Here is a 21,694-nt window from a genome sequence, read left to right on the forward strand (position 1 = left end):
ATATATTTTGTAGTTGATATGCTTTAACGTTACTGACAGACTCAAGTGGATGCTTTAAAACACTGGTTCACAATTTATGCCTTTGGCTGGTGCACAAGAAAACTGTGCTTCAGTCTCTGCGCATGATTTACAGCGCTGGGTCATTATACTTCTGTCATGTTAAATAGTCTCGCAAGAACAAATCACTTTATACCTAGTATACGTACGTACGACCGGTCGGTTATGATATACTTTTTCTACTGTACATACGCATCACTAAACAAAATCAGGTAAGACAAAGTGTGCAGCCGACACATTGAGAAATCTTAGTTTAAAAACTTTCCTCCGTTTCTTTATAATGCATTTATTTGTAGCTGTTTCCTCCTCATCATCAATTCAAAAAAAATCAAATGAAAACAACCATAAAGTGTTTTGAATATTTATTTTCCTGATAATAATCTGTGTGTCGACTACGACTAGTGTGGGAATTGCATTATGCAGAGATCATCATGCATGTTTCGTTTGGTATATGATGACTTGGTGGGGCATGTCTTTCCTGTGAAGTCACCATCCATTCATTTTGAACATGGAAAGCGAGATTTGATTATGTGGTCTTTTTCTTTCTTTCTTTCTTTCTTTTGATTAGGAGTAGTAGGGTTCATTGTGGAGCCTAGTAAAATTGGCCCAAACATCCTAACTCTCACTCTTGATCTGTTTGTTCCTTATGGCCCATTCTGTTTTGTAAAATAAGGCAGCTTCCAACCCATAAAAAAGGTTTGACAGCTGACCATTAATTGGCATTATTATCGTACTAGTACTTCTTGTTTCAATAATGGATTCATTGACTTGTAAGTTGTAATCATCAACTATTGGATGCACAAGCAATTACCAAACCCAAGAATGCTGCCATGAATCGTGAACGCCGGTGTGGAATGATCTTAATCGTTGATGCATTGTATACTTACACGCATCAATAATTAGATTTAGCCCACTTATGTTCCGACTATCTCTAACATTGCTCATCTCATACCAAATGAGAGGGTATCCTCTACTCAAATGTATGGTCACTCTGACAATCGATCCTAAACAATAAGACTTATCCTTAACAGTCAAAACATCCTTACACCTTGAAATCATTTCAGTGCAAATTTACCATATACATTTAAATTGGCTTTTTTGTTTTGTCCATAGATTAGGATTTAGGTGTAAAAAGGAAGAATACAAATTCTTTTCAGTTTCATAATCAATCCAATTAGAGTTTGAATTCCACTGAGAAAGTATTGTGCTCCATGATCAATGGGCCCAATTATCACCCGCATGTCATGCACCCCAAAAATTGTCGACAAGTCGATACTGTGCACTACCAAATTGGTGACAATACCTAAATATATCCTCCACTTATTGGTCCAAAGTGAGAGCTGATTCTCTTGTAATGTCACCTTCAACTCCAAGTTCATGTCTCTACTTCACTGCTGTGCAACTTTTGAACAGAAAAAAAGAAAAGTGGGTGAAAAAGAAGGATGAAAGAAAAAAGACCATAGTACATTCATATCTCTATTTAGTTCATGATAGAGATCATTTCAGCAGAATCACTTTACATATTTTCAGCCAACACCTAGTCCAAACCAACCCATCTATCCTCTGCAATATTATGTCCTTTCATATAGAAAATTCATCCCTCTCTCTCTCTCTCTCTCTCTCTCTCTCTGGTGTGTGCCCACTCACATCAACCAAACATGATGAATCATTTTATTGGTGAGAGCTTTTGGAGTGGTGCCTAATGTAGACAACAAGGGATTTCATTCTACTTTAGACAAAGTACCCACTAAAGAGAGAGAGAGAGAGAGAGAGAGCAAAGAGAGACACAATGATTTTACCCAAGATGGGAGGGTTGGGTTTGCAACCACAATCTACAAGGACCTATCAATGGGGGTGAGAGAGAGAGTAAAGACTGGGACTTTTGCACATGGATATAATGTGCTAGTGGAAGAGGGTGATGTTTACACTTGCAGACAACCAATCTTCTGTCAAATCCACAGAGAAAAAAGAATAGTTTGTGTTAACTGTTGCTCCTCCCTTTGCTCTTTTTTTCTTGCTTCTTTAACTTGTGTTTTCCATATTTGCTTCATCATCCCTAGTGGGTTTTCTGGATTCAAATCTGCAATAAATAATGTCTCTATCTTTAGACTTACTCCATCCATCACACCACAAATCCAAATCCAACCTTGTAAAGTAGACTCATGGCAGGTCATTGAAATTCCCCACATAAAGAAAAAAGAAAAAGAAAAAAAATTCATTGTTAAGATATGATTTCTAGGTCACTGGTTGGTTTATGCCTTCTTTTTTTTTGGGGAGATTTTGGAATCTCATCTTTAAGCCCTCCATTTGAAAAGATAACATATAACCCATTACCCATGCATAGTAAAATCAAGACATGTCTGTCTGTCACACATTTGAGGTTTTGTTCTTTTTTCACCAATCTCCTTTTGCAGCATCAAAAGAACAGAGTAAATAATCAACCTCCACTCAAAATCTCTAAGTCTTTGTAATTTTGGTCTGCTTTCACTCACTAGGGTGGGCTCCTTTTTTAGACTTGTGCTTCATGCTTATTAAGAAATGCTAAATTGGGGCCATGCATCTTAAATTCCAATTTGACAAGGCTCTAGGTCCCATCAAGTTTCTCAAGTGAGTTGTGATATGTGAGTGTGGGGCCCTATATTTATATATATGTGTGTGTGTGTGTGGGGACCCTATGAGGGGTCCTTGTCCAAAGATGAAAGTATATATATATATATATAGGAGAGAAGAAAAGAAAGGAGCAAAGCAAACATAATTGTAAGATGATATATGAATGGAGTGGTGCAATTCCATTACATTACATGAGTGCCCCTTTTCACAAGGGAAGAAAGTTAGGGTTCCCATCATGGCCCCCATGCCCCCCTCTTAATTGGATCCATATTCTATGCTTTGTATTGTACTGTCCATTTTTACTTACATAGCAGCCAGCAGCCCCACCTCACCTCACCTCAACTCAAACTTGGAATATGGTTTATATCACCAAAGTGGGCAACTTATGTGACACACACATCTCCATTCCTTTACACCAAGTCTCACACCTTAAGGATGTAAAACATTAAAAAAGCACAAAGCATGGTCCTAGATACTTAGGTGGGGGATTTTTCTCTTTCTCTAGTTTTTTATTTTCTTTGTTTTTTTTTAATTAAAAAAATTAAAAAAATTTAGGTCGTCAAAGAACAATTTTATTGATTTGCAAGGGATTTGTAACTTAAGTGATTAAGAACATTTACTACTACACACAAGGTTCTAAGTTCGATTCCACCTTCTTCAGTATCACTTGTATAAATAATAAATAAATAAATAAAAAGAAACAATTCCATTGGTTCAAGTGTCATTGTCCGAATCGTCGACATTTTTGTTGGGTTGAGCATGTCCCTTCATGCATCTATCTGGTATGCATTTATATCAATGAAATGAATAGAGTGGAGAAGAGGAACAAGGTAAGGATGGATCATGACCCACATGAAATTGATGTGTGATTCTATAGGAAGGGGGACCAAGGCAATGAATTTTTATTAGGGTTTTACTTTATTCACACATCTTTTTCATTGGCAGGAGAAAGAAAAAGTAGGCCCCTCGATGTGTGTTTGTTGCCTCCCTTCGGCATTTATAAAATGTGTGCCCCTAGTTGATGATTTGGGTAAGAGCATTTAAAATATAATAGAATTATTGCGGACCACTTTTCTATTAGGGGTAACATCTACTAATCTACATTGTATAATCACAATTTCTTTTTCATAAAAGTAGAAGCTACTTAAATATATAGGTTTTTCCTTCTAGCATTGATCTTTAAAATAAAAAAATACAAAAAAAATTAGGGTTGGCAACTTGGTGGTAGAAGTCCAATGTGCAATGGCAGCACTCAACCAAAGCAAAGCACTTCATGACCATGAGATGTGCCATTTTGACAAAATTAATTAGTACTTAATCTCCCTTTGACAATCCCAATTATCTCCAAAGATACCATTTTATAAAAGTTAATTTACTTTTTTTATATATAAAAAAGAGAGAGAATAAAATCCAATTAAAAATTCTATCTAAAGGTTACATGGTCGTTAGTCACTATCGAATAAATGTAATGATGCCACAATACAACAACGTGGCCCCATGACCATGAATGAGTATGCACTAAGCTCCATGATGCTTCATCCGTGTAATCCATAACCAATCTTTATCAACAATACCTAATTAAACTCGTGATTTAATTCTAATTCACATTTCTCGATGTGATAATATTAACACGAACTAGAGCTTGTGTAGCGGGGTGTTCTATGTACTCATAGCTCTAGTGGTAGAGAGTCCACATTCAATACTAGAGTTCGAATTCTCTATTTTTTCGGCCACCTTTGTAACAAACTAAAAGAAAACAAGAACAAGAAGTTAATTTGCTGTCAGATGAAGCAAGCAATATGATCGAATTACTTAATCTATAATTAACCCCATACTAAGCTAAGACTTAGACCAACCCCTACACCAATATTAATTTGCTCAATTCTCCCCCACTTTGAGGTCAAGAAAATTATTAGCTGAAAGTTTATTGTGGTTGCCAAAGTTAGTTGCCCTCTAGCCATCTTTCCATGATTCAAGCACGGGCAATCTTCCTTTCCCATTTTCTTTTCATTTTAAACAATCAGCTTTCTCTGACATTTTTCATTTGTCTTCCCAAAGGCAACGAAAAAGGATGGGCATATGACATAGCTTTGAGGGTGACCTAATGTTTTTTCTTTGATGAAAACCCAACTGGCAATCGCCATTGAAATTTCACCAAATGTGCTTACATATTCTTCTGGACAAATTACAAATGCATACGCCAAATGGGTTTTTGTTATTTTTTCAATTGGACAAAAGGAGTCGTCATATCCAACAAATTGGTCAATTTCTTGGCCAAATAAATTGCATGTGGATGCCATGGAATGCATATACACTCAATAAAATCATATACAAGTACAACCAAATGTTTATTTTATGATATATGCAAGTACAAACTATATATTTGGGTTTGAAAAGAAGACAAACTTAGCCTAACTAGAAAAATTTTTTAAAAATTATATATAAAAATATATATATAATTTTTAAAAAAAGGTGTGGAAGAGACTAGAAACCCCTAGATGATGAGATAAGGATTCAATTAATTTTGGGTTAATAAGGTCAACAAAATTTGGCCATAAGTTACGTGTATCTGCCCAAGTATAGATTATGGATGCCTTTGGGAATTCCAACTTGAACATACATACAAAACTACAACAAGAAAGGAAAACCCAATTGTTTAAAATGTTCAATTAGGTTTATATTCTTGTCATTGAGTTAAAATGTTCTATCTATTTTTCTTAAAAAATTAATCAACTGTAAAAGTAGTGACACGTTATGTTATTGGATAATTAAATTCAAGTATATGTGTTCAAATGCAGGCCGATCAATGGCGTCAAGTTTTTCATATCCAAAATTATGTCGATTAGCGGTCATAGTGGTTGTTGTTGTCACCCCGAGTCAGAAAGAGATAAATCTTTTTGAATACACATCAAAAAAAGCATAATTTCTCCTCTCTGTTTTTTTAGGTACAACGTTCCCTAGCTTTTGATTAGATTCCTAGGTAGAAACACCTTTTTAAATTTGGCTTAAGTCCATCCAATTGCCCAATAAAACAAACAATTAAAAGGTCTTTCATTATTAAAGTAAGACATCATTATCACAAAAACTAGTCAATAGAAAAATATCCGACTTATGATGGCAATAATTTATGCTGATAGGGAACCCAACCCAACTAATCTAAATCATCAACACTTAATCAATTCACTAAGCGAGATTAAGATAGATTAATTTAAATTTATATAAACAAGGGAAGGGAAACAGAACTGGGTGGGAATCAGATTCGCGTGTTGTAGATGGCATGCTGGTCGTAAAGGGACAGAGGGTCCTGATCTTGGTGGGGGCCCATTTGTGGGCCCAAAGATCCAATCCTACAAACAAAATCTCCCATTATTTTGTGATGTCTTTTGTTACCCTCCTCATTAAATGCTAATTTTGGCTGTTTGCACCTCTCTTTTTTTTCTTTTTTTTTGGTGGGACCCAAAACTTTTTTATAAAATAATAATATTTTTATTATGGTGCCCCTCAAATAGGACATATGGTTTCTAATTGGCCCATTAGTAGGACAAATTTGAAGTTTGATTTGGTTGCTTTGAATGGGATAGAAAATAATAACACATCTGAACAATTTGGCCACCTTTTAATATTACCTTTTGTTATTATTATTCTTGGAGCTATCATAATTTTATATTTATTTTTTATATTTTTGATATTTTAATACTATTAATAATAAGTGTTGGAGAAAAGGGATAGCCTGCGTGATTCTTAAAAAAAATAAAGTGTGAAGATTACTAGCATTATTGGAGATGATGCCTAAGTTGATGATATATTATATCTACAAGTCTTCCCAATTTTGAGACGTATCAAGTTTTCATTCCTAAATTGACGGCAAATATTTTAGGGCTCAAATTGAATTCATGAGTTGTTGCGATAAGAAGATATTTTTCATTTGAAATATAACACGTGTTGCAAGTTTTTGTAGTAAGATTGTATATAAAAAGTTTTACACTAGACTTTGAAAATCAAGTCTAATCAATAAATCTTGAAAGCGAAATTTGAATCCCTTAACTCGAATCTTGGTAACAAAGAATATTATAGCTTGGAACTATTACAATCACAATGTCACATATCTCGAGCATTGAAACATGACCGGTTGACCCTAGACCTTGGACGCTAAACCTAGGATGAGAGCCCTAAACTTGCATCTCAAACCCTTAACCCTAGGCCTCAAGCCTGTAACACTAAGCTCTAAGCACTTGCTCCAAACTTAGATCATAATCCATGAACCTAAATCATGTCCAAATGCTTGAATCTTTTGACCTTTAGCACCGGATCATAGACATTTATGGGAAGTGAATGAATTTCTAGCAGTTTGACAACAAAAAAGAGAGAGAAGAATTCTGAGTTGACTTCAAAAAAATACAAACACAAGGAAGACTTATACCTTTAGTTAGAAGTACCTTCACCCACACGCATAACAAAAGTCTTTACTTTTACCCAAAAAATCTTTACTTACTTTCGCTATTTTCCTTACACTCGATATATTTGAGTATCACTAAAACGAAGAAAAAAGAAGAAGCAAATAAATGTTGTATCTTATGAAAAATGAACACCAAAGTAAATTAATGTGCTTGCCCATCGTATAGGTATTCCATCAATCACCTACAATCTTGGCCTCCCATCCTCTTTTGTTAGTTGTTGATTATTCAAACTTATCTATTTTAAATAGGGTTACTTTGTCTTATTTAATAAATACAGTACACGAGATTTGAACTCAAAATCTCTCTAATGAAGTCTAAAACTAAGCACGACTAAACCAAATAGTCATTAACTTGATTATGACTACCTATATCTTGTAGCATTCCAACAACTACCCCAAACTATTCATTTTGTAAGTCTATTGCCTTTAGTCGACTCAAAGAACAAGAAGAAAAGGCTATGCAATGTCTATTTTAAACTTGTCTTTTTTTCTCTTTTTCTCTCATCTCCTTTTCCCCGAAGACAAAAAATTTGAGAAAATTATTGTCCAAAGGTCGACGGCACTATTGTTAGCAATAAATATGTCTATTGTTTTTTTGTTTTTGTTTTGTTGGTCTGAAGTTGATTGTTTTATGTGACTCAAACAAAATTAAAAAAATTTAATAAATATTGACCCTTTCTTAGCCTTATCGTTTTGGCCCTATGTCGTTTACGCCTTTGATTTAGCCAACGATTTCCAATATTGGATGATTGAAACCTATTTTGTTATTATTGACTCCTCGTTTTCACAATTCTACTGGATTGATTGCGTTTCTAGAATACGAATTACATACCAATTTCTTTTTTATTATAAATGGGTTTTGGGTGTGTTTATAAAGTATTTTGGGTGTTGGATTTTTTTATAATTTCAACCTTTTTTCAAATTACATACCAATTTCTTTTTTATTATAAATCTTTTTTCGTGTAAATAGCCGTAAATAAATAAATAAATAACGAACATTACATGTCGAAGATTCATAGTCATTTTTAGAAAGTATGGTAATTCATAGTCAAATTGTAATAAAATTAAAATTTAAAAAAAATATTTGGGATTCCGATTTAGGTCAATGATAGATTTTGATTAAATTAACCCTATATTTATATAAATAAATAAAAATTAATTATTTGAATTCAATGTAAGGCTGCGTAGTGCATCTATTTTTCCATTGAGATACGTAATTGCATACTTTGATTTTGATTTTGATTCTTTTATCTGGTAGGACCCCAGTTATCAATCAAAGCCCCACTTTTTTTTTTTTTTTTATAATTTTTTTTTCTGTTTGATATAAATATTTGTGATTAATTAAATAATGGGAACATAACTTCCAAGTCCCACAAAGGGAGGTGACTGGTGTGAGTGAGAATGAATTCACAAATTTATTCATCCCAAGATGCCTAGATGAGAATCACCACACCACACTGCTTATCTTATCATTTGACTTTGTTTTCCCCACATCTTGAAAAGGAAACACACGACCACACATCACGTGCCCCTCACGTTCCTCCAAATACACCCTCATATTTTCAATTACTTTTCCAAAATGTCTAGAACATGTTAATGAATATTTTCTAAGGTCAGTTGTCTATGCCCGTGTGAGTAGTTTTCAGACGGTAAAATGCATGATAATATAACACATAAGATAAAGTTGTTTGAAGATATTACTCGAATCGGATCAGATCGAATCCATGACCTCATTGAGCTATATAGAACTAGACTTGACATTACTACCATTTTTTTATTGTAATGTTGTAAAATCTACTGTGCCGGCGAAAGGACGATTTGTACCAAATTTACCCAAAAACCCAATTGCCTTGCATTGCCAGATTCAGCACAAACCTCATTCATTTCCCTTCACTGCTTCACCTTCCAAACTAAGCCAGGCCACCTTCAAACCACCAACCTTTCTTCTTCTTTACCCCTACCCTAAAATTCCTAGGTTAAAATATCAAAAAATAAAATAGTAAAATAATAAGGGGCATTTGTGATTGTGTTGATATATATAAATTGTACCCATTTGAAAGCGACCAAAGAGAGGTGCATAGTAACGTGCGTAGGACACGCCTCGCCCAACCACCACCCCACCAGGCGTCGGGAATCCCAACAGTTTTTATTGTTGTGCCCCATTGCACGATATTTCTGCTAATACGTCGTCGTCTCGGTTACGCAACAAATATACTGCCAATAGTTATAGTAATTGGTGGGAAAGAGAGAGAGAGACTGCCAGTGCTGCAGTGATGTTGCCACCAGACTTGGACCTTTTCGTCCTTTTCCCTGATTTTTATTTTTATTTATTTATTTATATCACCTTTTTTCATTATTTATTTATTTATATTTTAACTTTTTCAGAAATAGTGGCCGTTTGCAGGCAGCGATGAGTGCTGCTGCTGAGCCACAGCAACATTTGCGCGCGCGTCCGACGTGTCAGCTTTTGCCTCACACCTGTCGCTTTCTCTCTCTTTCGTTGACCCCACGCTTCTAAGCTCACGCGTGTACGAAACGCCCCACCGTTCGTGTTACCTAGTTGGTCTATAAAGAGAGACTAGCAACAGCAGCAAGCAGAAGAGGGGTAGATGCGCCGTGGGACCCACCCCCAGAAAGACAAATACATATCACGTCGCCCGTCATCGGTCCCCACCATTATATTATAAATACGTACACACACACATCCGCCTTTCAGCCTTAAACCTGAACAACCCCCGCTAACCTGCGCTGCTCCCGTGCTAACATGCGCCGTGCTGTCCATTTTTCTATCCTGAACTAATTTTAGCACCCCAAAAAAAAAAAAAAAGGCTAATTTCATTAGAGACCAATTTATAAACACAAAAAGCCAAATAATGGGCTAATTTAACTAGCATTACAGGAGCATTGTAATTCATGTGGTTACGAGCGGTTATCTTTTATATCGAAAGTTCGGGTATTCGAATTCACCCTATTCCTTTCCTCTCTAATTGGCAATTGATATACAGTAATTGAATTCCAACTGCAGTAACTTTGCCTTAATGCAAGCATTTGAAACACACATCATGAACCCAAAAGGCATAATTAAAAAAGAAATTAGTTACTTACAAGAAAAAGAAAATTTTAAAAAAAGAAAGAAATTTAGACAAAACTGGGATGAAACAAATTTCTATTCATGAAAATTCCTGTTTTTCTTGTCTTTTTTTTTTTTGGTGGTGGTGTTGGTGAAAATTGATCTAAGCCATGTTCACATGCACACTAGCGTTCTTGGTGGATTTACAGATGGGGCAAGTGTGGAGCGATGATCCGCATACCGTACACAAGCAAAGGTGCCTACACGGCAAAAGCAAAACGCAGGCCTCTTCCTTCCCGCAATTCCTGCACCACCTACTTGTATTCGACCCGCATCGCCCGCTTGTACCTTCCTCCCCGCGGTGACCCTCAGTAGTACTAGTAGTACCCTTCACCGTGCGCCACCCGTCTAAACCCACGACGCCGTCGTTTTGAACCTCGTCTCCGCCGCAGCTTCCGCAGCACGACTGCGCGTCGTCCATGAGAGCGGCGGCGTCATTTTGGTGTTCTTCCTTGACCTGATGATGAGCCAGGACCTGTTCTAGGTTTGTGCGGAGAGCATTGGCGGTGGCCTCGTTGGTCTGAGCCAGGTCGCGCCATATTTGATTCTCTAGGCACAGAGACTTGACCTTCTCTTCCAGAGCCCAATTCAGTTTCCCGATTTTCTCAATCTCTTCCTCTTTGGCTCTGAGCCTCTTCGCCATCCCAACCTCTATGGCCTCCATTATTCTCCTTGCTTGCCTCTTCCTCTTCTCCTCGACCTCCAATCTCACCTTTTCCATCTACAAAATCCCAAAACAAGAAAAACCCAAATCAATAAAATGAAAAATGAAAATACCCATCAAGAAAAAAAAAAAAAGAAGACACCAAATCGCATAGTTTTCGTTGCTCTGTATTTGGTACGTACATGTTGAGAAATGAGACGGTCGATGTCGAATTGCTCTTGTTGTATGCGCAGAGAAATGTCCTCGCCGAGAAAAGAGAAAGGCCCGCATGAGTTCTTGTAATTAGCCGGAGCAGTTGGGTATGAGAAGGGAGGGCTGATGTTGTTAATGGAGTCTCTGGACCGCTTTCTTGGTAGACTAATAGGGACGTTGTAGGTGAGGCCGCTATCGGATTTCATGGCTGCGGTTGTTGAGGTCTTCGGAGGCATTATCGAATCCGTGATCACAGAGTTGTAGGTCGGCAGCAGAGCCTCTGTAGCCACCCCTCCAGTTGATAATGGCACCCCGTACCCAATATGGGCACTGTACAGATTTGTGTTTCCTTGTATTGGGTTCATCATTTCCCTGTAAAAATCGCACCAACCCCATCAATTTAATGCACCAAAACACGAACTCAGCAAACCCATATGCCCATATCCAGAGATAAAGATGAAGAAGACGAGTACATACCTGTTGGGTATGAGCTGGGAAGGGAAGAGATTGAGATGCCGAGCTTCAACAGCCATGGATTGATTGATGATGAGCAAAAGGAAGAAAGGAGAGCAGAGCAGAGCAGGCGTTTTTCTTTTCTGTTCTGCTTTTCTTTCTGTGTAGCGTTTTGTGGGTTCTCTCTTTCTCTGTCTCGGTTGATACCTATGAAATTTGCAGTGTCGATATGTGTATATATGCGTTATAGTTTGGTAGTGGTTCTTGTTTGGGCTTGGTTTTATTGGTTTTTGGTGCTTTTTAAGAGGAGGGAAGATAGGAAGAGAGAGAGAGAGAGAGAGAGAGAACAAGTGTGAGGAGGAAATGAACAAAAGGGCATGCAGTAGAGGTGGCAAGGCTGATGGTGGGTTTATTTAGGGTTTGGTTTGGTTTAGAGACAGAAAATAATTATTAAAAAAAAAGTTTAGAGAGAGAGAGAGTAAAGATAAAAGGTATAGAGTAAAGAGAGAAAGAGATGGGGTTTTGACCGTTTTGTCTATTCTGGGATGCGGTTACCAGAAAGACCCTTCCGTATTTTACTTGACTCATAATTTGTAACCAAAACCGTAACAGATATCCGGTCAGTCCGTAATTCCAGTAATTCCAGCAATTCCCCAGGGGCATATCCGTAACACGGGCGCGGAGTCTTTTACCGTATCTGTTTTTTCCTTTGTTCCCTGGAAAAATATTTAATTACTATTTACTTCTATTAATTAAACGAAAATAAAAAAAGGAGGAGAGAGAAAGAGAGTGATGAAGACTGACATTGTGGGCATCTGCCACGCAGCAGTTTGCCGACTGGGGCCTGCCAGGGGCCGCCACGTAGGCACGGCTACAATCCAAACGCCAAATCACCCCTACGGAGGGCTTTTCTCATAAATTCAGTGAATTCGCAACAGCAACTGCTGCTGCACGTGTGGGGCCGGGTAGGCGGGGAACATGACAAAGGCTGATCCACTCCGAACACGTGCGAGGGGCCAGCGTGGACTTGTGGGGACCACCGAAGGCGAACTTTTGTCAAAACACGAAGTTAAAAATAAAACAACGTGTAATAATAAAAAAGGAATATTTATTTATTTATTTATTTATTTTCATAATAATAAATATTAATGGCCGTTGGGGTTGGTGTTGATGATGATGAGTACGGTGGTACCCTTGGGAGGCTGGTCCATTTGGCAGGTGGTTTACTTTTGGCGAGAGCTACAGCCTACACTCTTCTTCATGCGCATCGCATGGATACGTTTCGTTTTGTTTGGTTTAGCTTTGGACTGTTTCTGCCACCTGGCCTCAGCCCCCTTTTTATTGCACTCATCTACCAAAAAAAGAAAAGTGTTTTGCTGCTCCACGGTCACTCCCCTCCGACCTCCTAATTCATCTTATGTTTTATGTGCACATGGATAATTGTTAGCTGTTAATTAATTTGCAAGAAATGAAATCGACACGGACACGTCTATAATGCACACGCGTACATGGACACGTCTATAATGCACACGTGTATTGTTATATGCGTGTGCAAGAAATGAAAGACGTTGATTTCCAACAGATACGATATAAAATATATATATCAATGTTAAATTTACTTTGCAATATACGGTATTATAGAATTTCATGTAATTTTCGATATGTCTACGTACATGCACAGACGATACGATGGACTTCACATACAGCCTTGCATTGCATCAAAGTGTGTGTTACAGATTCTGATCCACATATCTATAGATCATAATGTTTACGTCTCTATAGGGCACGCTTGGATGATAAATACTCAAGCTGCGGTGGTAGTTTCTTATAATCTATCTATTTTTGGTATGGGCCAGGCTGCCTAATCAATCTAAAACTTCAAATTTCAAGTGAAAACCAATAAAAATACTTAAAAGATATTCAATATTTCGTGGTGCCACATCAAGTTGATAGCATAATTTCATCGTTTTATTGAGTACTTTCTTGAAAACGTAGTCTCTAGTTTTGGAACGCTCATTATTATTGACCTCTCAGCTGTTTGAGGACAAGCATTATTGGTGTTCATTATTATTGACCTCTCCAAATTTATGACCTTTTCTTATCGAGAAAAGTGATGATGTATTATACACATTATACGGATGTTAGGGCTTGAATTCAAAAGCAATTACTGCAAATCACTACACTAATTAATTAATTAATTGTTCGTCCATTTATATATGTTTCCAGGTGAGTGAAGAGCAATAATTGATTTTTTTATTTAGTCCTTGACCCAAAAAAAATGAAATTTGAGCTTATCTCAAACTTAAAGAAAATATATAAAATCAATGAAAATATTTCCGTTTCTTAGATGGAATTTAGGAAGTCTCGTTTTTGATGTCGTTTTGATGGACTCCCATATTTGGAGCCTAATTTCTTGCAAATGAATTTTCCCTCCATTTGATGCATGCACCTTGACCAAATCTAAATTTGACAGCATGCCAATCAATCCCAACTAATTTATAATTTTCAAAGTTCACGTTCTGATATTAGTATATGAATATGTACAAGTGTTGGTTTGTCCAAGAGAAAACTGTGGATAAAGTTTGATGCAATGTCAGTCTTATCCGGGTCACACTTTCCCTGAGATTGCTTGGGTTTGATTTTCCACATATAATTGTAAATTAGAAAAATAAAACTTTGCTGCTAAGATTGGACTGAGGATACAATTTAATTCGTTGCTGGTCACGATGTTGACCCTAAAGAAAAGCACAAGTTCAAAATAAAAGTTTATTTTATAATTTCTCATATAATGTATTTTAACACGTACATCATATAATAATGAGTGGCGTGTTTTGTAGTCAAGTTAAAACGTATTTCATGTTATAAGTTTTTAACATACAATTTAGATATTGTAATACGTAATACGCTATCAAACAATACATGTTACACCACAAGGTATTTTCATAAAAGAAAATAAACATTGATTTAAAATCCCAATCTGTCTCACCCCCCGCTCGTCCTCCAAAATGCACCCACCAACATCACCTAGATCTTGCCACCTTTCTTCTAAGCCGATGAAAAATAAATGTTACAAACTTCCAGCATGCTTAATTTCCCAAATACTTAATTTGTCTCCACATGCATTGTTTGCTGCCCTAATCTCTCTCTCTCTCTCTCTCTCTCTCTCTCTCTCTCTTGTTATTAATTCGATATTATCATCGTACCTTTCCAATAAATTAAATTAACATGTTGAAATTATTTTATTCGAGTGCATATATAGCCACCCACAATTGTAAAATAACTACGATATTCTCAAGGCAAAATGTATTCCGATTAAGCAACTAGTTATTTATTTATTTATTATTGTTATTATTAGTTTTTAATTACGCGATGGGGTGGGAAAAGTATAGCTTCAATCAAGGAGACAAAATGACAAGTAGATCTGTCATTTAATTAGTGAGCAAAAGCTTTGCCATTAAGGTTAATTAATTCAGTGGCCAACTAGGGTTCCGCAAGTTGATCCTACAAAATCTCATTTGCGGAAGATTTGAGGAGGCATAACCTGACATTATTAACCACTTTTTTTTACCTCTTGTTTTTTATTATTTAAATTTCCTTTAATGACTGCATTATTAACAACTAATCTTGTTTAGTCAGTCTCTTAAGTTTCACACACGCACACAACCCCCACATGGGTAGGGTTATTAAACTAATAGCATACCCTCTTTCGTAGGATGTAATGTTGCATGGGATAGCAAAGGCCGTACGGACAGACAGACTCACAAGGCATTAATAATAATATTGAGCATATCGTATCCCCATCATCTTCGATCTTTCCAAGTTCCCCTTGGCATTTCAAGTTGCTCAACAAACAACCACTAGAGTATGCTTATAAAATTGTTGGACCACAAATTTATGAACATAGTTTTGGTTTTGTTATTATTATGATCCAGAAGAAGCAAACCGACTTATAACTCAATTGGTTATTAAAGTATTTATTCTTAACTCTAAAACAGTATTCGATTTTTCTCTTTTCGAATATTTACTTGAATAACCGAGTTATTGAGAGGAATACAAGTCGTACATTCAGATATCTACGAGGAATACAAGGCTATTTAACAATACAACATTATATTTTTGAATATCTATTCTTGATCTAGTAACTCATTAACCTAGAATTCGATCATACACAATTGCTTCGAAACTTCATGAAAGAGATGGAGAAAGATGCCACTACCAAAGGAGAAGGTAGATGGAAAAAAAAACGAAAAAAAGTAGAGCATAGAGAGTGATTCCCTCTTCTTAACCTTGCCTCACCTTTCTCTTTCATTCTGGCTCTATTATTGCCCACATCAACCCAACTGCATCGACCATGCTTTGGTTTAACCACTACCGAAATCTATAAAGCATATATCAAAAAGTAATAAAAAGTAGAAAACAAAAAAAAAAAGATACTAAATTGGACGGCCAAGATTACTCGAGGCATGCTATGCTATCATGATAAATTAGAAAAAGAAAAAGAAAAAGAAGATATATATATACACACACATGGGGAATCATGTGTGTTTTGTTTGTGCTTCACCACCTTTTAAGGGGCAAATTGTTTTTTGCACCACGACTTGTGGGGATATATATATATATATATATATCTAGTGTATTTTTTTCTTTCTTTATTTTTAATTGGTTTTGTTCTTTATTTATCTTTTCTTCCATTCAAACTTAAAGTTGGTGTTATATTCTACATGTGATCTCCACCCTTTTAAACTCTCACATTATGAAGAATCTCTCACTCTCTTTCTCTATCTTTACAGCTTTGTTTTTCCTTTTCGGGAATCTCATTCATCACCCCAACAACACATATAAAACCAACCATACTTGAATATTTCTCACTTCCATTCGTCTCTGTCAACATAACAAACAATATACATAAATACAACCAAACTCGTTTTTGCTCATGCATGAGAGAGAGAGAGGAGAGAGGAGAGAGGAGAGAGAGAGAGAGAGCAAAGCTAAAATAATAAAAGGACACTTTCCCATTTGTGCTGCAATTGTTATGACAACTAAGTATGATGCTTGCTGCATCTGCTGCTGGGTCTCTGACGGGCTATCATTATTTCTTGTATTGGAAACATACCTTACTTGTGCTCAGGATGCTTGGAAAGATGTCAGCTTTATATATATCTATATATCTCTCTCTCTCTCCTTCCTTCTGCCAAAGTGAAATTTGACCGTTTGGTTGGGGGGAAAGTGAGGGAGAAGTGGCATTCATTCATGGGGCCACCTGCAGGGTGGGTCCCTTTTGCAGCCCTGGACCCACTGCATGATTCTACTGGTGTCCATCAATCTGCAGTACCCAGTAAACTCATGTGGCATCATGGCATGTCATTATTTATAATTTTTTTTTTTTTACCACTTGTAGTTCAACAGAATGTGATTTTTACAACCAGCTGAAATTTACCCTCATAATAAAGTAAGAACGAAATTTCCCACATTCAATGAGACACATGCAAAGAAAGAAAGAAGTGGGAAAAAGATTAACAATGGTGGATCTCCCTCTCTGCTCTGCTCAAACAGAGATTACATTTCCCAATGCATCATCTCTTTCTTTCTCTCTCTGTATTTTTTTCTTTCTTGTCATGGTGTTTGTTTGCCTGCCAGGCTTAAATGTCTCTCCATGTGCATTTCAATACATCCTTCCTCTCCTCCAACTTTAGGACAAGTCAATTTCACATTAAATTGTTAATGCATTCACAAATTCAATACAGAGATACTTGTCCCAATGGATACTACCTCTCCACCCGTCACCCATAATAATGTGTAGGCCTCAACCATAACAAGGACTCTGCATTGTCAGTTCACAAAACAACTATTTTTTTAATTAAATAAATATAAATAATAATAATAAATGAAAAAGTTATTCTTTTCACCTGTTTTCAGATTTTGGAAGACTTCAAGAGTAAGGTTATATACAAAAAGCAAAGAAGAAATTATTATGATCATATGGTCAAAGCACCAATATTGCTTCGATGGTAAGAATTTTATATCTGGAAAGGAAGCTGCATGCATAGCATAGCATCTCTTGCTTTGCTACAAACTTTTGTCCATTAAATTGCAAGTATACCTAAACCCTTGCCCTTGACAAGGCATATTTTACTGTTTGTATTAGAATTAAGTGGCCAAGTTTAAAACCAAGATGTTGCAAATCTCAAGTGATTAAGAACAGTTACTTTTGCACCCGACATCATGTGTTCAAATCTCTCCTTCCCCAATATCACTTGTGTAAAAAACCCAAGATGTCATGTGCAATTTACCAAGAGAAAGAAAAAAAAGAAGAAAAAAAAGTAATGTGTCCTTAATAAGTGCTTTTATTAAAGCATAAAAGCACTTTCATGTTAAGTGTTTAAACACACTAGTTATCCACGCACTTACAAATTTGTTTCTACACAAAAGATTTTGTGGTTTCCTAGACTTCACTAGATTCATGGTTTTTCTGAACATTCTTTCTTTCTTTGTCGTCCAGCAGAGACTTTATATTTGGGCTATTATTCATCCAGAGACTTCTTAAAGGTTAAAGTGGGCTTATGACCTATAACTGGCCCAAGTCCAAACGGTTAAGTCCAATTGGCTTGAGCCCCACTATTAGAGCGGTTCCAACGGTGCAGCCTAGCCTGGGTGGGACCCACCAACCCGGGCTGGCCCAAGGCAACTTCCGCCCAGGTCCAAAACGCGGTGGGGTGACGTCATGACGACGTCGGTGGCGTCGTCGCGCGCAATTCAAATTTTTACTGGCGCGTGCAATGCACGCGCCAACGTTAAAAATTTGAACCCACGTGGCCGACGACGCCACCAACGGGTGGAAGACACGTGGCACGCCCCTCCGATTTGATTCCAAATATTCATCCAACGGTGGCGATTTTTGGACAATAAAATTATGAAAAAAAATCGAAATTTTTTAAAAAATCAAATTTTTTAAAAAATACTAAAAAATCCTAAAAAATTCTGATTTTTTTCCCTATAAATACCTATAAATACCCTTCACTTTCAACACCAATTCTCATACATTTTATTCTACTTCTACAATTACTCAACATTTTTTTCACTCTTCACTCAACATTTTCTTCACTCTTCACTCAACATTTTCATCTCTTTCACCTTGTAATTTTATTTTATTTTATTTTTATGGCTTCTTCTATTGAAACCGGAGGGGCGTGGAGCACCATGGAAGATGTTTCTTTGTGTGAGGCTTGGCTCCGAGTTTGTCATTGTCCCTTGACAGGCAATGAGATGAAATTTTTCCATATGTGGAAAAAAATTCATGCCGAATTTTAAAAAATTCCGGACTCGCCTCGTATAGAAATGGCATTGTCGAGTAGGTGGAAACTTCTCAACAAAGAGATGTGGTGTGAGAGGTATGAGGTGAGCCTTTGGTTTTATAGAAAAATTTGGCAAGATAAAGATGCCACGTGACTTGATTTGATTGGATGAAAATCTTATCTGAAATTTGAAATTCATCCAAAATTTGAACCCAAATTTATCTGAAATTTGAAATTTGAAATTCATCCGAAATTTGAACCCAAATTTATCTAAAATTTGATTTTTGAAATTCATTCGAAATTTGAATTTTGAAATTCATTCGAAATTTGAACCCAAAAATTTATCTGAAATTTGAATTTTGAAATTCATCCGAAATTTGAATCCGAAATTTGAACAAAAAAATCTTATCCCGAAATTTTATCCGATTATGAATAGTCTTGACACGTAGGAACCCGTAAATCTTATCCGAAAATATTATACAAATTAATTATTGAGGTAAATAAAGTTGTGAATAAAACAAAAAAATGAATAGTAACTGCCCTTAGCTAGGGCAATGGGTGGAAACACAAAATTCGATTTTGCAAGGGCAACCACTATTCACGTGAATAGTGACTGCCTACCTCCCCCTTGCCATGGCTAAGAGCAACTCCACCCATTTGCCCTTAGCCATGGCAAGGGGGGGAGCTAGGGCAGCCACTATTCACGTGAATAGTGGTTGCTATTTCAAAATCCGAATTTTGTGTTTCCACCCGTTGCCTTTGCTAAGGGCAGTTACTATTCATTTTTTTGTTTTATTCACAACTTTTTTTACCTCAATAATTAATTTAGATAATATTTTCGGATAAGATTTTCGGGTTCCTACGTGTCAATATTATTCATATCTCATAATCGGATAAAATTTTCAATTTCAAATTTCAGATAAATTATATAAAAAAAGGCTGGTATTTATATAAAAAAATTCATTAATTTTTGGGTATTTTTTAAAAAATTTTCCGAATTTTTTTCAGTATTTTATTGCAAAAAAATTGGCTGCCGTTGGATTGGAGGAAAAAATCAGATCGGAGAGCCACGCCACGTGGCAACAGGAAAAAAATCAAATCGTGAGTCTTGTAGCGATCTTTAGAAGCGAATCAGAGCGCTGATAACCCTCGTTTGGACATCGGGTAAGACTTGCGTTGGGCCAGCCCGAGGAGGTGGGTCCCACACCCCGGGCTGGTGCTCCATTGAAAGCCATTTTTTTCCCCTAGCCTCGGGCTGAACGGGTGGAAAGGCTCTAAGGGCAAATGGGTGGAGTTGCTCTTAGGCATGGCTCGTCAAAGTTTTATTTATTATTTATTAATTTAAATTTATTTTATTGTTACAAGTGATAATTAGTCTAAATTAATTTAACCGAAAGAGGGATTCGAACTTGGGTATACAATATGTATATTTTTGTAATTAAATCTGCCAATCACCATCAGATGTTTTCTATTCTTAATTTAATTAATTGGCTTTTGGATACGTGCGTGTTTGATAATATACAGACAAGTAACTATATTTAAATTTAATTAAAGTAGAGGTTAATTCTATCTTACCTCAAATGGATACACCTATGCATGTCAAAAGTCACAAACAATAGAGCAACCTGGCCCAGGCAAAAGGCTCCTTAGGCCTCAAAATCCACTTCCAGGGCCCAATTCTTGCCAGGGCAAGAAATGCTCCTGCACAGCTTATGCAAATTTGGATTTCAGGGATGGAGGAAGTGAGTGCTTGCTGTGCGGTTTAGTGACCTGATTGATATATAAGAAATTTCACAGAAAATAGGCAAGATATATATGATTATTAGAATGGTATCATCAGAACTAGGTATGGAGCCATCTCAAATCTCAAAAGTTAGTGTTTAATGTAACTTTGAAAAGAAAACAAGAGAAAAAGAAACATCTTTGTACATGAAACACCCAATTGGGAGTTATGCACCTCTTAATGATCATGCACAAAAAATTAAAGTCAAAACATAACTCAAAGGTTGTTACTTGCCAACGGGTAGAAAAGGGCCTTGACTTGTGGACTAGAGATCTTAGGTTCAAACTCCCTTGGCACCGTTGTAGTGTGTGTGTGTGAGAAACCCCCCTCCCCTTATAGTTAAGACTGTCGCTTGTATTCACAAAGGTTGTTACTCTATAAGTTTTGGCTTTTGACTTGTAAACCTGTTAAATCCAATGAGAAGAAAGTAAGAATCATAGTGGGCACTATAATGTCATCTCCTGGACTCCTCCTGAGTGTAGCTCTGTTTTTTTATGTTGGGAAGAAGCAGCACCAGAAAGATGGTATGTTGTTTTCTAGTCTTTTACCCCACAGTTTTCCTATAGAATATAGATAGAGAGCAACTTGGGTTCTTTGAAAATTTAACTACAATGGCACTTTGCTTTATAAATATACACATAGATAGATATGACATGATGTTAAATTAGTGTTCTAGAATTGAAAAAAATGAAATGTAAGTCAAATTATTGGACAGCACCTCCCCAGTTGGAGATGCTCTTATTCATACTTCCCTTGGGCATTTGTCCATTAAGGTCAAATGTGAGGTTCACAACCTGAGAAGAAAAAGAAAAACTGAAAGAGGAGAGGAAAGGGATGGGAAGACTTGAACAATAATGCCAAAGAGTTTACAAATCAGAAAATTGCAGCTTCCTTTGAGTGAGGGAATTGGATGAGAAGACTTGTTCAAATTTGGTATATTTGATTATGGAAGAATGACCGAGTGAGTGGACCAGTTCTTGGATCATCCAAAATGGCACTAGTTTCAAATAATGTTGTCTCCAAGATGACCACGAAATGAATTTTCAGACTTTTCTAC

At 36.5% G+C, this 21,694-nt stretch overlaps 1 protein-coding gene across 1 annotated transcript; it reads right to left on the reverse strand.

Annotated features, from left to right (window-relative positions):
* Positions 1–10,186: 10,186 nt before the first annotated feature.
* LOC103325670 (putative BOI-related E3 ubiquitin-protein ligase 3) lies at positions 10,187–11,942 on the reverse strand. Its single transcript, XM_008227846.3, has 3 exons — positions 11,587–11,942; positions 11,100–11,481; positions 10,187–10,974 (listed from the first exon to the last, which is right to left on the reverse strand). Exons 1-3 carry the CDS (start codon positions 11,640–11,642, stop codon positions 10,357–10,359), a joined length of 1,056 nt encoding a protein of 351 aa, XP_008226068.2. The 5' UTR covers positions 11,643–11,942; the 3' UTR covers positions 10,187–10,356.
* Between the last annotated feature and the right edge of the window lie 9,752 nt (positions 11,943–21,694).

Source organism: Prunus mume, linkage group LG3, assembly GCF_029339155.1.
Source record: "Prunus mume cultivar Tortuosa linkage group LG3, ASM2933915v1, whole genome shotgun sequence".
NCBI lineage: Eukaryota > Viridiplantae > Streptophyta > Magnoliopsida > Rosales > Rosaceae > Prunus > Prunus mume.

Coding starts and splice junctions, on each gene's coding strand:
- LOC103325670 (XM_008227846.3), bottom strand. CDS start 11,642: ATGGCTGTTGAAGCTCGGCATCTCAATCTCTTCCCTTCCCAGCTCATA. Junction 11,482..11,586: donor TCCCAGCTCATACCCAACAG/GTATGTACTCGT, acceptor CGATTTTTACAG/GGAAATGATGAACCCAATAC. Junction 10,975..11,099: donor ACCGTCTCATTTCTCAACAT/GTACGTACCAAA, acceptor GGGATTTTGTAG/ATGGAAAAGGTGAGATTGGA.